The sequence below is a fragment of the Physella acuta genome, unplaced genomic scaffold (genome assembly GCF_028476545.2).
Source record: "Physella acuta isolate Inbredline_101_S28 unplaced genomic scaffold, ASM2847654v3 ptg001066l, whole genome shotgun sequence".
In the NCBI taxonomy this organism is placed as follows: domain Eukaryota; kingdom Metazoa; phylum Mollusca; class Gastropoda; family Physidae; genus Physella; species Physella acuta.
In genome coordinates, this window is record NW_026732583.1 from 258,973 (window position 1) to 273,965 (window position 14,993).

Consider the following 14,993-nt stretch of genomic DNA (forward strand, 5'->3'; position numbering starts at 1 on the left):
ACTTGTGGTGATTGTCTTAGTTTATCTTTGTTCTAAACATGGTGATATTCTGTGATGGACTCAAATAAATTCAATCTAGATTTTTAAGTGTTTTATAGTATTTCTTATAGGATACTTAACTTAAACTCTTAACAATGTAGTTTAGTTCATAATTTTATAAAATGTTAGTGATTCTATGTATTACTCTTGTTTAGTGTAGGATCTACATACTTTAAAAAACTATTGTAAATAAAGTCTATGTTTGACTGCTGACATTGACTCTATATGAAGCTCTCTTGACTGGTGTGTGACCTTATGTTGAACTTCCTTCTGTAGCTCACACCGAGGTGGTGACAGATGATGAGGATGGCCTGCAACACTACGGGCATGATCCCAGAGAATACAAGAAGAAGCGGGGCCTGCTTCGTCTCTTTGGCAAACTCAAGCGCAGCAGCTCACAGGACTTTGAGGGGAGCAGAGAGAGGGCCCCTGATGGGGAGTTTAAGAGAGGGGGTGTTAGAGCCACAGCCTCTGCTAGACTGGCCTGGAACAGGGACATGAAAGGTCGCATGTAAGTCTTTAATACACTGTTTTATTGCATGTAAGTCTCAAATACACTGTTTTGTTGCATGTAAGTCTCAAATACACTGTTTTGTTGCATGTAAGTCTCAAATACACTGTTTTCTTACATGTAAGTCTCAAATACACTGTTTTCTTACATGTAAGTCTCAAATGCACTGTTTTCTTACATGTAAGTCTCAAATGCACTGTTTTCTTACATGTAAGTCTCAAATGCACTGTTTTCTTACATGTAAGTCTTAAATACACTGTTTTATTCTGTCATCTCAAATACATTACATTAGTCTCAAATACATTGTTTTGTTGTAATCATCTTTTTACTGTTCGTACCTAAGATATATGGGGCATATAAATTAGAGATCATCTGCTTCCAAAACCACATCACATAAAGGGATAGTGTGGTCAGTACTATGCCATCATAAAAAATTCATAAATCAGAATATTCAAATATAATTTTCCCTTCTAATTTAAAATATTTGAAATATTTTTTTGAAATTGTTTTTACAAAAATTCATAAGTGAATATTTAAATTTAACTTAAAAACATTTCTTGTGTATGCATGAAACACTTTTTGAACTTGTTGACTTTCCAGAAACTCTGAGGTCCCATTTGCTCGCTGGGACACAGATAGAGTAACAGCGTGGATGAATGACATTGGCCTGAACTTGTACTTGGTTGACTGTAAGAGATGGGTGAAGAATGGGGAGCAGCTGCTACGTTGTTCCCAGCATGATCTAGAGAAGGTAACCTACCATACACATATCTAGTGATGATACATACACACATGGCCTAGAGAAGGTAACCTACCATACACATATCTAGTGATGATACATACACACATAGCCTAGAGAAGGTAACCTACCATACACATATCTAGTGATGATACATACACACATAGCCTAGAGAAGGCAACCTACCATACACATATCTAGTGATGATACATACACACATAGCCTAGAGAAGGTAACCTACCATACACATATCTAGTGATGATACATACACACATAGCCTAGAAAAGGCAACCTACCATACACATATCTAGTGATGATACATACACACATAGCCTAGAGAAGGCAACCTACCATACACATATCTAGTGATGATACATACACACATAGCCTAGAGAAGGTAACCTACCATACACATATCTAGTGATGATACATACACACATAGCCTAGAGAAGGTAACCTGCCATACACATATCTAGTGATGATACATACACACATAGCCTAGAGTAGGTAACCTACCATACACATATCTAGTGATGATACATACACACATAGCCTAGAGAAGGTAACCTACCATACACATATCTAGTGATGATACATACACACATAGCCTAGAGAAGGTAACCTACCATACACATATCTAGTGATGATACATACACACATAGCCTAGAGAAGGTAACCTACCATACACATATCTAGTGATGATACATACACACATAGCCTAGAGAAGGTAACCTACCATACACATATCTAGTGATGATACATACACACATAGCCTAGAGAAGGTAACCTACCATACACATATCTAGTGATGATACATACACACATAGCCTAGAGAAGGTAACCTACCATACACATATCTAGTGATGATACATACACACATAGCCTAGAGAAGGTAACCTACCATACACATATCTAGTGATGATACATACACACATAGCCTAGAGAAGGTAACCTACCATACACATATCTAGTGATAATACATACACACATAGCCTAGAGTAGGTAACCTACCACATATATATTCAGTGATAAAAACACACACATAGCATAGAAAGTTATTCTAAAACATGTACAACATAATGAAAAACATGTACAACATAATCTAAAACATGTACACAACAACCATTTACACTGACAATTTCTGGTTGTAGGAGTTGGGCATGAAAAATGGCCTTCATCGCAAAAAACTTCAACTTGCCATGCAGGCCATGGCAACTGAGAACATTGACAAGTTCATGGAGCTGGATTATAACTTTGTAGCAAGTAAGTTGAAAACTTAGCTCTTTGGCATCCTGTGATGTTATAGCAAGTAGGTAACTGATGTAATAGTGTGTGTGTGATGCTTGGGCGAGTAACTTGGTAATAGAACAATTCATGTAAACTGTGGGAAATACATTGGCCCCAGTTAAAACAGTTGAAATGTAAATTATACTGTTTACCCTGACACTATTTATCCTGGACCAATGAGAGAGCAGGGTGGACTTGAGAAGATAGGTCTGTGATTTGATGATATGAGTGCTTGTTTTCTCAAGTATTTTGCTTTTGTAGGATGGCTTGATGACATTGGATTACCTCAGTACAAAGATTCCTTCTATGATGCAAGAGTTGATGGCAGAATGCTCAACTACCTCACTGTGGTAAGTTCATTTTTCTATACGCTGCATAATATTTATTACTGTAGAAACATTTTAAATGGGTCAGGGCCAAATTTAAAAAAAAAAACTTCATGCAAAATTATCCTTTAAGTTATGCTAAACCACATTATTTTTATAATTTTTGTTGGTTTTGTTTTATTTATTTATATACAGCTGCTCTTATAGCAACAATCGGTTGAGAGATGTATACCTCTTTAAGCATGTATGATCACTTGACCTCTAAACATGTACTTTTTGTTGACAGGAAGATCTGTTTGCTCTCAAAGTTTTTATTGAAGTCCATCATGTCTAAACATGTACTTTTTGTTGACAGGAAGATCTGTTTGCTCTCAAAGTTTTTAATGAAGTCCATCATGTCTAAACATGTACTTTTTGTTGACAGGAAGATCTGTTTGCTCTCAAAGTTTTTAATGAAGTCCATCATGTCTCAATTAAACGAGCCATACAAATTCTACGTCTGAACAATTTTAATCCAAACTGCTTGAGGCGCAGACCAGCACCTGATGAGGTAAGGGTGACAATAATCCTGGTGTCAGATGAAGGTGGTCAAATACAGTTGTAAAATTAGACTCTTTGTAAATAGAACATGTTGAAATTATCCAGTTGTAAAGTTAGATTTTTCAAATTGAAGTTGGTTAAACAAATGACTGTATATTTCAGCCCCATCAGATGAAGGGTATACCAGGAGAGGTTGTGCTATGGACTAACCACAGGGTGATGGAGTGGTTAAGGACAATAGATCTTTCAGAATACGCTCCAAATCTGAGGGGTAGTGGTGTACATGGTGCTCTCATGGTAAATTTTTTAACTAGATTTTATTTATCCCTAGGTTCATGGTAAATCTTTTAACTATATTATATTTATCCCTAGTTTCATGGTAAATCTTTTAACAAGATTATATTTATCCCTAGTTTTAAATGTATTTTAACAATCTGTTACTGATTCAAAATTTTAATGAAAGTGAAGAAGTCATGCATTATAGAATACTCATCTGAACACACAAATTAAGTAGGTGATTTAATAATATTAAACGTGTTGAAATTCACAGACGCTGCTATTTATTTTCTTATATCCAGTACTTTTACAGATTTTTCTTTAAGCATCTATTTGGCAGCCACTTATCTGCTACCTACTAAAATAGTTGTTTAAACCCTACCAAAACAGTTGTTTAAACCCTACTAAAACAGTTGTTAAAACCCTACTAAAACAGTTGTTAAAACCCTACCAAAACCGTTGTTAAAACCCTACTAAAACAGTTGTTAAAACCCTACTAAAACAGTTGTTTAAATTATACCCTTCTAAAACAGTTGTTAAAACTACTGCCCAGAAAAAGTTAAGTTTGCCATTACAACATTGCTGTTGCCATGACTTTCAGGTTCTTGAGCCGAGGTTTAATTCTGAGTTGTTTGCCGTCCTGTTGTCTATACCACCCAGCAAGACTTTGTTGCGGCGCCACCTCAACACACACTTCATCAGTTTGATTGGTCCTGAAACTCAGACTCGCAAACGTGAACATGAATCTCAACCTGGTTATGTCCCTCTTCAGCCTAATAACAAGGTCAAGGTAAGAAGTACTTTATGTTGTTTCCAATCACTGGGACTGGAGAATATTCTAAGGCTATTTATATCTCAAGTTGTGTTCAGATTTTGACATGAAAGCAATTGAAAAAGTTCAGCTAGTATTTGCTTTAACAAAACACTACTAAAACTAACAAAATATTTTTAAAACTATTAAATTTAAATAGTTCAATCGTTAAGTTGTGAATGTCACCAATAGAATAAAACAATTCTGTAGGACCAGGCTATAATAAGTTTTAACAATGTTTTGATACAATGCCTTGCAAAAATGTAACTTTAGTTAAACGTGTTTTATGGCTTAAATTAATTGTGTTTTAATTAACCACCAAAATGTCCTGTGTTTCAGAAGGGCAAGTTTGCTTTATTTAGCCACAAAAGAACAAAGTCTGAAACAGAAGCTGATGGTTTCATTTGTCCACTAGAGCTCAATGGCCAGTATTCTAATGGCAAGGTAAGTTGTGTGTGCAGGCTTTACCAATACCTCTGCTACAGGTTGGTGCCTGTTACAAGTGTTTGGATTTTTTTAGAAACACTGAAATCCCAAACAAATTGGTAACAAGAATACTGGAATAATTAAAAAGATAGTTTAAATTGTAGAGTTTATTTGCATAATTGAATATTTAACATATTTGCAAATAATAGTTGGAGTCATGAAAAAGAACATTTATGCAAATTTCAATTTTTACCAAGGGCTATACCATTTACTTGGGTTTACCTTCTGCATTGTAATAATGTTATGCACTCAACATCACCTCACCCTTATAAATAAATATTTTTTTTTCACTTATAATTATACTGCTTCATTCATTAAATAATGTTCAGCACCCTTACTAAAAGAAGAAAATACATATAGGATGAAGACATATCTAAACTAAATAAGAAAATACCAATTTAATTTTTTATAGGAGACTTGATTTATTTTTATGTGCTTCATGCTTTTCACTTGGCCACAAACTTGATCAATGTGATTCTAAGAGTCTTTATAAGTTGATCTATCAGATTTTATTGAAAACACAATACGTAATGTATCATTTTTATTGCCATGCTAAAAGCAATTTATAACCAAATATATTTTGTTATTTTTGAAATTCTGATGTTTTCTTTAATTTTAAAACAATTTTCATTGAGCTATTATTAGAGGTGAGATAATATATTTTAAATATGTTAGTGAGACCTTGAATTAATAAGTTGAATTTGACTATTTGAAATTGCCATTGAACAGAGAGATGAAAAAGCTGCAAAAGAGATTGGTGCCTATTCCCAGGAGATCAATTCACTCACAGTAAGTCTCCTTGACTAGTCAAACAGATGATGATGGCTTTTTATAAAGGTTTTCATGGCTTTCATATTTGTTTTAGTTTAACTCATTCTTCATACAACAATTTTTTTATTTTAAATGTTAAAAATGTTTTACATATAAAACCTATTGTATAGTAAACTATTTCATGTATTGTTGTGTTGCATTGTTCTGTAAAGTAATATCAAGAAATGTTTTTTGTTCACAGAACATGTTATCACATGAAAGATTTCTTGATTCTGCTAAAACTTCAAACGTTTAAAAGTGACATAGAAATATTAGATTAAGAAATGAAAAAAATTTTCTACTGGTGAAGAAAAAAACATTGCATTTACTGGATAATCCTTGGATTACATTGAGCTACATCTATCAAGGCCAGGATTGTTTTTTTAATGTTTCTACTGTGTACATAGGAGGCAAGCCTCATCAGGCCCTCGTGTGGAGATTCACCAGTTATACACACATTTGCTGTAATATTTGCTGAGGACTACTGAACTGATTGATGTGAGATTTTTACACCAACATAATCAACTACTGGTACTTTTTTTTATTATTGTACAATTTCTACATTTTTGCTCCATGATATGGCTGGAATAGATTCCAAATGCTGGTAAGGAAGAGAATTTTGGGAAATATTTTACCAGGTAACTTAATAATTTTTTTTATTGATTTCTTTTTATGTGTGTACCCTGTGTCATCAGTTTATAATGTGTGTAGAGTGAAAAATTACTTTTATAAAAGCAATGTGACCATCTGTCCTGTAACTTATCATTGTTTCATGAAAATGAAGTTAACTAGATCTAAAGTCAAAGGAAGAAAGAAAATATCTGTCAGTTATTATGGAATCCATAATATAATGTACAGATAAATCATATGGATACATAGCTTTAAATAATTACAAACCAATTTGTGCCTAGCATAATTTTTTACTGTGGTAAAATGCTGCTTTTGTCACATTTTTCACAGTCTGGACTTCCTGTGTTGTGAATAAAGGGATGTCACTCTAAAATGTGTTCATCTATAAATAGATATTTCCACACATTGTTTTTATAATAAATGATGCTATGTATTAAAATAACTTAAAACAAATATTGGTTGTGAGAATAAAATGTCCTACCTTGATGTTAAAAGGTAAGCACATTTTAAACAATACTTTATTATACAAGGTTATGATATCAGTTCATCTACTCTTAAGATAAAAATTGTTGAACAAATATAAATCAATGAAGCCTTTATTGCCCAAATACTGCAGCTGATCTGTTACTCAACTATGTTGTTATCTATAAAAGGTAATTAAGTCAGTCTCATACAATGGGAGATGAATGTTCTTTTGTTATCAAGCTATCCCAGGGAATTGATTTACTTCCTCCTGACTAATATGTGACATTGTGTTCAATGTAGAGCAGAAATTTGGGACCATATATATACAGGAATTGTATTAAAGATGTATAGCTTAACTAGACAAAGAAATCAGCATTTCTTCTCTAGCTTTATATTTTGCCAAGAGTTATCCTGAGGTTAGGTAGTTAATAACACAAATGAAGTAAAGGTTTGAACTGATACCCTCAATCAATTAACTAATTTTTTTTTAAATAATTGAAACTAGATTTATGTGTGTAAAAAAATTTTTTAATTTAGTACAAAAACATAGATAATATTAGTGTAATTAATATATTTTTTAAAAATAAGTGACATTGGCAAAGTGTTTTTTGTCTTGAAAATTTCATGCTCTGATGTATGTCATTGAATAATGCATTACGAAAGGTTAATTGTTCTGAACCTGGTGTAGTGATAAAAGACTGATCTATATGTAAACAATGATTGTATCATTTATTGGGTTGAAGGGATCAAGCCAACAGCTTATACAACTGATAACCATAATCACTGTACTGGATAGATGTCCAAGGCACTTAAGTACCTAGCATAGTTTTTTTTTATACTCACAAATGTTATCTTACATAGCACTAGTAGATTATTGTTTACATTTTGTAGTTGTGTTTATCTGTTTACCTGAATGTCTGTTGTTTAAATTCTCTCTCAGCCAGTAAGATGTGATATCTTTTTTAAAGATATATCTCCATCAAAATATTTTGCTCTATAAATAAAATTAAAATATTTATATATATATATACATTGTTAAAAATTAATGAATAAATAAAACCAAATAATGACGTCTTCCATATTGATGTTTCTGCGGTAACAACTATTTTCCCATTTCTTGTTTTGGTTTTAAAATGTGATGTCAAGCAAATCTGGTCTTCTCAACAAACCAGTGAGTTTTGTGCCAACTCTAGTAGGATTTTACCAGCAGTTTCTTGTTTCCTCTAGCATTAAACTTGTACATGTAAGGATCTGGTATCTAACTTAAGTTAACTGTAATGCTCTTAATGGCATGTTTTTTTTTGTCCATTCTCTTGTAAGTTAAATTTTGATATGTGGAATATTATATAAATTATATAGTTACACAAACAACTTTTGTGTTTTACAGGAAAAAATGTTAGTTTTATACAATAAGGATACATACTTTTTAAAATTGGGTACAAATAGTACAATTGTTTTTTATTTATAAAACCTTATCTTTTTAACTACTTACGCTTTTTTTTAATCATATGTCTGTTTAGTTTTCTTTCAATAAATTTAAGTCTGTTCCATGTGATATAAAATGAGTGAAGTAAAATGCTAACGATTGATGTTGTCAAAACTTTAATGATGGATGAAAAAAATGATAACAATAGATGAGATAAAACTCATGATGGATGGGATGTAGAGGATATATACGTGTGACAGCTTGCTACTCTATGGGGTAATGTTTCTTGTACTTTGTTTTTATCATACTTAAATATATCTATTTTTCTACAGCAACTCCCAGCTTTTAATCTAAGCCAGTATGAGCTTCTTTTTACCATGTTCATTTCAGTGTGTGTGTATGAAGAAAAATTCAATGATTGTTGTGCTGAAGTAAGCTTGATGTACATAATGTAATAAAAAGTCTGATTAATATTTAGTTATTTAAATATTCTATACAAATAAATGATTATGTAGAGAATTCTGTGTTCGGGTTTCTTCAATAATCTCACTCTGTTGTCTGTTTTATATTTCTTATGGTCAAGTAGACAGAAATTTTATTTTAAGTTAATGAGCTCAAATGAACAATGCTCATCTCTATAGTACCTGACTTGCTAATGCTGCAATCGCTGATAACTTTTAATGTTGTCTTTTTTTTTTGAGCTATAAATTAATTATTTTTATTTGCTGGAAATTTGATTTGATTGGAAAATTCCAAACATTCATCCCTTGAATACTGTAGTGAGCAATACATGTTTACTTACAAGATATTCACAGCTCAAATAAAATGCATATGGTATACATTTTTCCTTGAATGAAAATAGCAATTTATATTTTTTTAAAGATAAGATAACACAACAGTTGATAAAAATACAAGTGTATGACTGACCTATACAATGTCAGATTAGTGGATGTCAATGTCAGAACAATGTTTCTGATTTTATGTTTACTAGCACTAAATTGTGCAGGTAAGTTTAGATTCTCAAGTCATTCACAGAGAAATTTTATAACAGGAGATTCGTTTTTCAAAGAAAACATTTTTGTCTACTTTTCTAAACGCCTGGTGTTAAAGCTGTTTTAATTTTTTTCATCAGCCAACAGTAATGTCCAAGAGGTGTTGGCTTATAAACTTAGATCATTTATCAAAACTGTACATTTGTATGAGCTTCATCAATGGGCTATGTGGGACAGTATGGCCGAAAGGCTGCTAGCCCGAAGGTCTCAAGTTCGGATCTCATTTCAGACCTTTAACTGTAGGAAGTCGCTGAGTCCACCCAGCTCTGATGGGTACCTGACTTACTTTGTGGAAAAGTAAAATAGTGCTGACCACACGATCCCATCTTATGCTGAGTTCAAGAAACATGGACTCATTATCATCTCCCCATTGGATCATGTGGTCTAAAGACAATTCTTTCCTTTTTAATATATGCAACTGTATATCCATCAAAAGTGGATTACACTACAGCATCTTAAAACATACATTTGTGTGGTCTCTTACCACACTACACAGTCCCCAGATACTGAAAATCACCTACTAGAAACTTTGGCACAAATAATAATAATACCACATTACACTAGAATGTCATTGCATACATTATACACAAACACCTAAATACACACAATAACTGCCTCAAACCATTATGAATGTGTTGTAACATGACACAGCTGATTACACTCCTTCAGCCCATGGCACCCAGAGCAAGTTTTATGTTGACATTGATAACAAAACCAGCTCCTTCAGGCTTCTGGTGGACAGCAAGCCTTGGCTAGTCAGTGGCAACACTTTCTTTAGTCATGACGGCCATCAGTACTCAACAGCTGACCAAACCCTCAAGGTGTGTATAAGCTTATGCTTTTATCAATTTAAACATTGCATTGGTTTTTACTTAAAATCATTTTATCCATCATTAAAGAGGATAACTTATAGTTAATGTTTTTTACCCCATTTTTAGTCAATGGGAGATAATTCATACATATTTGATCAGTCATAGAAAGATAACTCTTGTATTGTTTTGTAAGCTGCTAATAGTAGCATCAGAGACTGGCGAGGATCAAGTTGGCAGATGGCATAAAACAGCCTTTGACTACCAGGGTGGCACGTTATCAGTCAAGACGTCAATCAAAACATATGACACGCCTCAACTACCACTTGCTATTTTCTCACAGGTGAAAAAAATGAACAGATCAATAAGTGAATAAATTAGAAGTGTCACTAAATCACTAAAGTGAATAAATTATTAATCAACAGTTGAATAATTTATAAGTATAAATAAGTATAACTGTCATGTAATTGATAAGTATGTAAATTACAACACCTTACAATGGGAGTAAATTAATAACTAGCCACAACAATTTTCTAAAAGAAAATTATTTTTGGAATTATAATTTTTTGAAGGCCTAAGTCTAAATTATTAAGTAGATCTAGAAGATCTAGTCATAATTGTTTAACAAGTATACTACAAAAAGTATAGTATTGTAACCTGTTTTAAAACATTTACTGGTCACCTTGTTTTAAATTTCTCACATATTGAATTACCATTAAAGTTGGAGATGGATGCTATAGATTGCACTGTAAATAATGTAATGCTTTATAGCGTCCACTTTTTACAACTAATCTGAAAAGAAAATAGTTATGAGGCTCCCTTACAATATATATATATATATATATATATATATATATATATATATATATATATATATATATATATATATATATATATATATATATATATATATATATATATATATATATATATAATTCTAAGACTTACATTGGTCCTGCGACCAACACATCAAGCCATGATGTCAACAGTGTCATTAGCAGTTTTCCCAGCTTTAGAACCTTGCCATCAGAGAACCTTGGTTACCTGAGCTATGCTGGAGATATGGTTGGCTACAAAAAGCTCAGTATAGGCAGGTGATTACAACTTTTTAAACTCAGTACTATCTTATTTAGAATATTTGTAGTTCATTATCAATTCTACTACTACAGATTTAAAATATTGATTTAATTTTTTTTTATTCAACTGCAGGACTATAAAATAGATTATAGAACAAGTGATTAGAATACTTGTTATTTGATTAAATTAAATGTTATTTACTTAAGCTTACTATTTGGATAACTAGTAATACTAGACCTAGTGCCTGCAGTAGTATTTACATCATTTAAAAATATTTAAAAATTTGTCAGTAAACAGGTATGTACACTTGTCAGTAAACAGGTATGTACACTTGTCAGTAAACAGGTATGTACACTTGTCAATGAACAGGTATGTACACTTGTCAGTAAACAGGTATGTACACTTGTTAGTGAACAGGTATGTACACTTGTCAGTGAACATGTATGTACACTTGTCAGTAGACAGGTATGTACACTTGTCAGTAAACAGGTATGTACACTTGTCAGTAAACAGGTATGTACACTTGTCAATGAACAGGTATGTACACTTGTCAGTAAACAGGTATGTACACTTGTCAGTAAACAGGTATGTACACTTGTCAATGAACAGGTATGTACACTTGTCAGTGAACATGTATGTACACTTGTCAATGAACAGGTATGTACACTTGTTAGTGAACAGGTATGTACACTTGTTAGTGAACATGTATGTACACTTGTTAGTGAACAGGTATGTAAAGAAAACATAAAATAAAAAATATAATAAAAAATACATAAGTGGCCATGATCAGCAGTACAACTAGCTTGTAATTTGTGTCTTTCTTTACCTTCAGGACTGGCTTAGCAGAGAGACAGAGCTAAACCAAATTCTTCTCACTGATCTAGAGCTTGGGCGGCGTTGGCTTGTGGGTATGGGGAGGGGAGCTTCAGCCTACAAAAACATTGAGATACAATACTGCACAGCAACAAGTCAACACATTCTGCAGTCATTGGAGATTAGCACTGTCACACAGGTAGTAGCACTGACATACAGCTAGTAGCACTGTCATACAGGTAGTGGCACTGCCATGCAGGTTGTGGCACTGTCATCCAGGATATTGTATAGGCACTGTGACACAGGTGACAGCTTGGCACAATCTCTAAGACTTCATTCTTTTAGTTATTCCATGCAATTCTTGAATGACAATTAATTTTGTTGTTGCCCTTACTAGTATATGAGTGAATAGGGTTGAAAATTTGGTCTTATATAAACAAGTATATTTATTATTAACAATTTGTAATGGCAAAACTTACCTTGTCATAATTATTTAATTTTAAAAGGATGTGTAGTTTTGAAAGTTCCTTTTTTAAATTTTGCAAGAGTTTCTGTGTAAGAGACATTATTGTGGGGGACACCACTCTAGATTGCTTTGTGATTTCTGCTTTTTTTTAAGGCACGGGTCAGTAGAGATTACTCTCCAGGAGGTAAACAATGGGACATTGGCATCACCTCCATGTTTGCTGATGCTGTTGGTCTGGCACCTTTCAAGGACACGTTCTGGACAACAGAAATTCAACCTGGTAGTCCTTACAAAGGTGAGTTGTTGGGTGGGACAATGGTCATGTGCTGAAAATGTATCTTGTGATGTTAAATATAGTTTAATGGGACAATGGTCAAATTCTCTTGTGCTAAAATGTATCACACAATGTTAAAATTGATATTTTGATAAATACACTTTATACCCCTCCTCTTAAACTGTTTTTATTTTCATAACACCACAAGACAAAACTGAAAAGCAGACAATGTTGAATAGTCTTATAGCCACTCTTAGCACTGGGCCAGTTGCTATTGGAGATGGTATTGGCTTGGTAAATAAAACTCTACTGATGAGGTATGTTGTTATAAAAAGTGTCTATTTTAATTTTCTCTTTACCATTTTGGTATCTTTGAAACAAATTTGGTAATTTGTTTATTATGCTTATTTTTCCGACACATATTGTTTAAATAATGAAGGATTAGCGAACACAGGAAGCTTTGCATCATCTAAGATAAAAAACTTTAACTTCAGGTGTTGTGATTCTAGTGGCAAAATTTTACAGCCAAGCAAGCCATTAACAGCAGTTGATGATCAAATTAAAAAGGCATGAGAATTATTTTAACAGTACAAATATTTATTTTTCAATAATTTAAATTTGTACTTACTTTCCTCTTACCACTTTTGTTTATAGCTGATTTATTTTTTTACTTTTTCCACAGAGTGCCTTCCCTTCCTATCCTGGTCCAGAAGGAGAGGTCTATACAACATATAGCAATATTTCTGGTTTCCTGTTTGGTATAGTCCTGGCTGCGGAGATGATCAACCAGTACTCACTCACACCATCTAACGGCTGGACTTTAGCACAGGTTGAAAATGGTTTTTTAAAAAAAAAATGTTGCTATCAACTTCTTTACTGCAGTATCATCTTGTAATGCTTAAGTTTAATGTAATTTTTTTTTGTTTTTCAGCTACCACAGAATGTTATCTATTCAGGCACCAGCCCAACCCCAGCTCCGCAAACATTTTCTGATGACAACCCTCTAAAGTTAGGTCCTGAATGTTCGGCTGTGAATTTCTGCCTGTACTACACTTCCCCAGTTCTACAGCTTTCTTCAAGGTCCTTAACTCATTTCAATTATGATTAACCTGTGTTTTTTAAATAAACTTTATTGAAATTCTTTAAAATGATCATTTTACAAATAATTTTTTTTTTAAATAAGTAATATTCTGCATCATTTTTTGTTTACATCAGTTCAAAGGTCATCCTGTTGGGTGAAGAAAACAAGTGGGTTCCGCTGTCCAGCAAAAGATTTTTAGGGATAAATCAAAGCAGCGAGGACATCATAGTCAGTGTGTATGTAAACCCAGAGGAAACTGTGTACTTCAGGTACCTGCAGGACAGTGGGCCCGTCCTGACTGTTGTTTGTGACAACAGCAAAAGTTCCACACCAGCAACACACAGCTTTATAAGTCTGGCTGAGAAAAAATGTTACCTTCAATAGTTGCTTTAATACAAACACACACAGCTTTATAAATCTTGCTGAGAAAAAATGTTACCTTCAATAGTTGCTTCAATACAAACACACACAGCTTTATAAGTCTTGCTGAGAAAAAATGTTACCTTCAATAGTTGCTTCAATACAAACACACACAGCTTTATAAGTCTTGTTGAGAAAAAATGTTACCTTCAATAGTGGCTTCAATACAAACACACACAGCTTTATAAGTCTTGTTGAGAAAAAATGTTACCTTCAATAGTTGCTTCAATACAGCCTTCATTCTTTATTTAGTAAAACTTTTACAAAATTTAACAATGTGCCTTTGATTTTGTGTTTTTCTTAAACATTATGCAGTATTAAAAGAAATTATTTTAAAATTTGTTTATATTTTGATTTATATAACTGTTTTAAAATACAAGCTGTTTTCATTGCTAAAGAAAATAAAAGGGAAAAAAATAATGATGCATTTAACATTTATATTTACTAGCTTAAAAAAGCATTTTTTTTTAAGAGGTCAACAATTAAAGTTCTTTGACTAAAAATTTGACTGGGGCTTAAATAGTGAGTGATATAATCAATGTTTATCACCAATCTTATAAAATTCTTTATCTTGAAATAACTTTGACTAATTATGGAGATTGTTAACAAGAGATTAATTTATTTAATCTGTCATGTAACCACTTGTTTTACAGAT

At 32.7% G+C, this 14,993-nt stretch overlaps 3 protein-coding genes across 12 annotated transcripts in view; all 3 read left to right on the forward strand.

Annotated features, from left to right (window-relative positions):
• The window catches only part of LOC131955448 (liprin-beta-1), an 84,452-nt gene extending 75,587 nt beyond the window's left edge, over window positions 1–8,865 (forward strand). For 8 of the 9 annotated variants that reach the window (XM_059319585.1, XM_059319579.1, XM_059319577.1 and 5 more), the window contains 10 exons: window positions 316–550; window positions 1,151–1,301; window positions 2,441–2,552; window positions 2,838–2,926; window positions 3,327–3,452; window positions 3,605–3,739; window positions 4,320–4,508; window positions 4,869–4,973; window positions 5,745–5,804; window positions 6,028–8,865. In XM_059319585.1, the coding sequence (XP_059175568.1) occupies window positions 316–550; window positions 1,151–1,301; window positions 2,441–2,552; window positions 2,838–2,926; window positions 3,327–3,452; window positions 3,605–3,739; window positions 4,320–4,508; window positions 4,869–4,973; window positions 5,745–5,804; window positions 6,028–6,081 (1,256 nt within the window). In that variant the 3' untranslated portion in view covers window positions 6,082–8,865. Of the gene's footprint in view, window positions 1–315; window positions 551–1,150; window positions 1,302–2,440; window positions 2,553–2,837; window positions 2,927–3,326; window positions 3,453–3,604; window positions 3,740–4,319; window positions 4,509–4,868; window positions 4,974–5,744; window positions 5,853–6,027 lie in introns of all 9 variants that reach the window. The other variant, XM_059319578.1, reaches the window with a different exon arrangement.
• Window positions 8,866–9,266: 401 nt separating this feature from the next.
• On the forward strand, window positions 9,267–11,305 carry LOC131955439 (uncharacterized). Its single transcript, XM_059319562.1, has 4 exons — window positions 9,267–9,352; window positions 10,068–10,219; window positions 10,404–10,550; window positions 11,150–11,305. Exons 1-4 carry the CDS (start codon window positions 9,313–9,315, stop codon window positions 11,303–11,305), a joined length of 495 nt encoding a protein of 164 aa, XP_059175545.1. The 5' UTR covers window positions 9,267–9,312.
• Window positions 11,306–12,119: 814 nt separating this feature from the next.
• LOC131955451 (uncharacterized) lies at window positions 12,120–14,647 on the forward strand. 2 transcript variants are annotated; one of them, XM_059319589.1, is made up of 8 exons: window positions 12,120–12,296; window positions 12,717–12,858; window positions 13,046–13,154; window positions 13,332–13,404; window positions 13,520–13,666; window positions 13,769–13,917; window positions 14,053–14,293; window positions 14,550–14,647. In XM_059319589.1, exons 1-8 carry the CDS (start codon window positions 12,195–12,197, stop codon window positions 14,556–14,558), a joined length of 972 nt encoding a protein of 323 aa, XP_059175572.1. In that variant the 5' UTR covers window positions 12,120–12,194; the 3' UTR covers window positions 14,559–14,647. The 2 variants fall into 2 exon arrangements, with proteins under 2 accessions (XP_059175572.1, XP_059175571.1); XM_059319588.1 differs by having other exon boundaries at window positions 14,053–14,647.
• The last annotated feature ends 346 nt before the right edge of the window (window positions 14,648–14,993 follow it).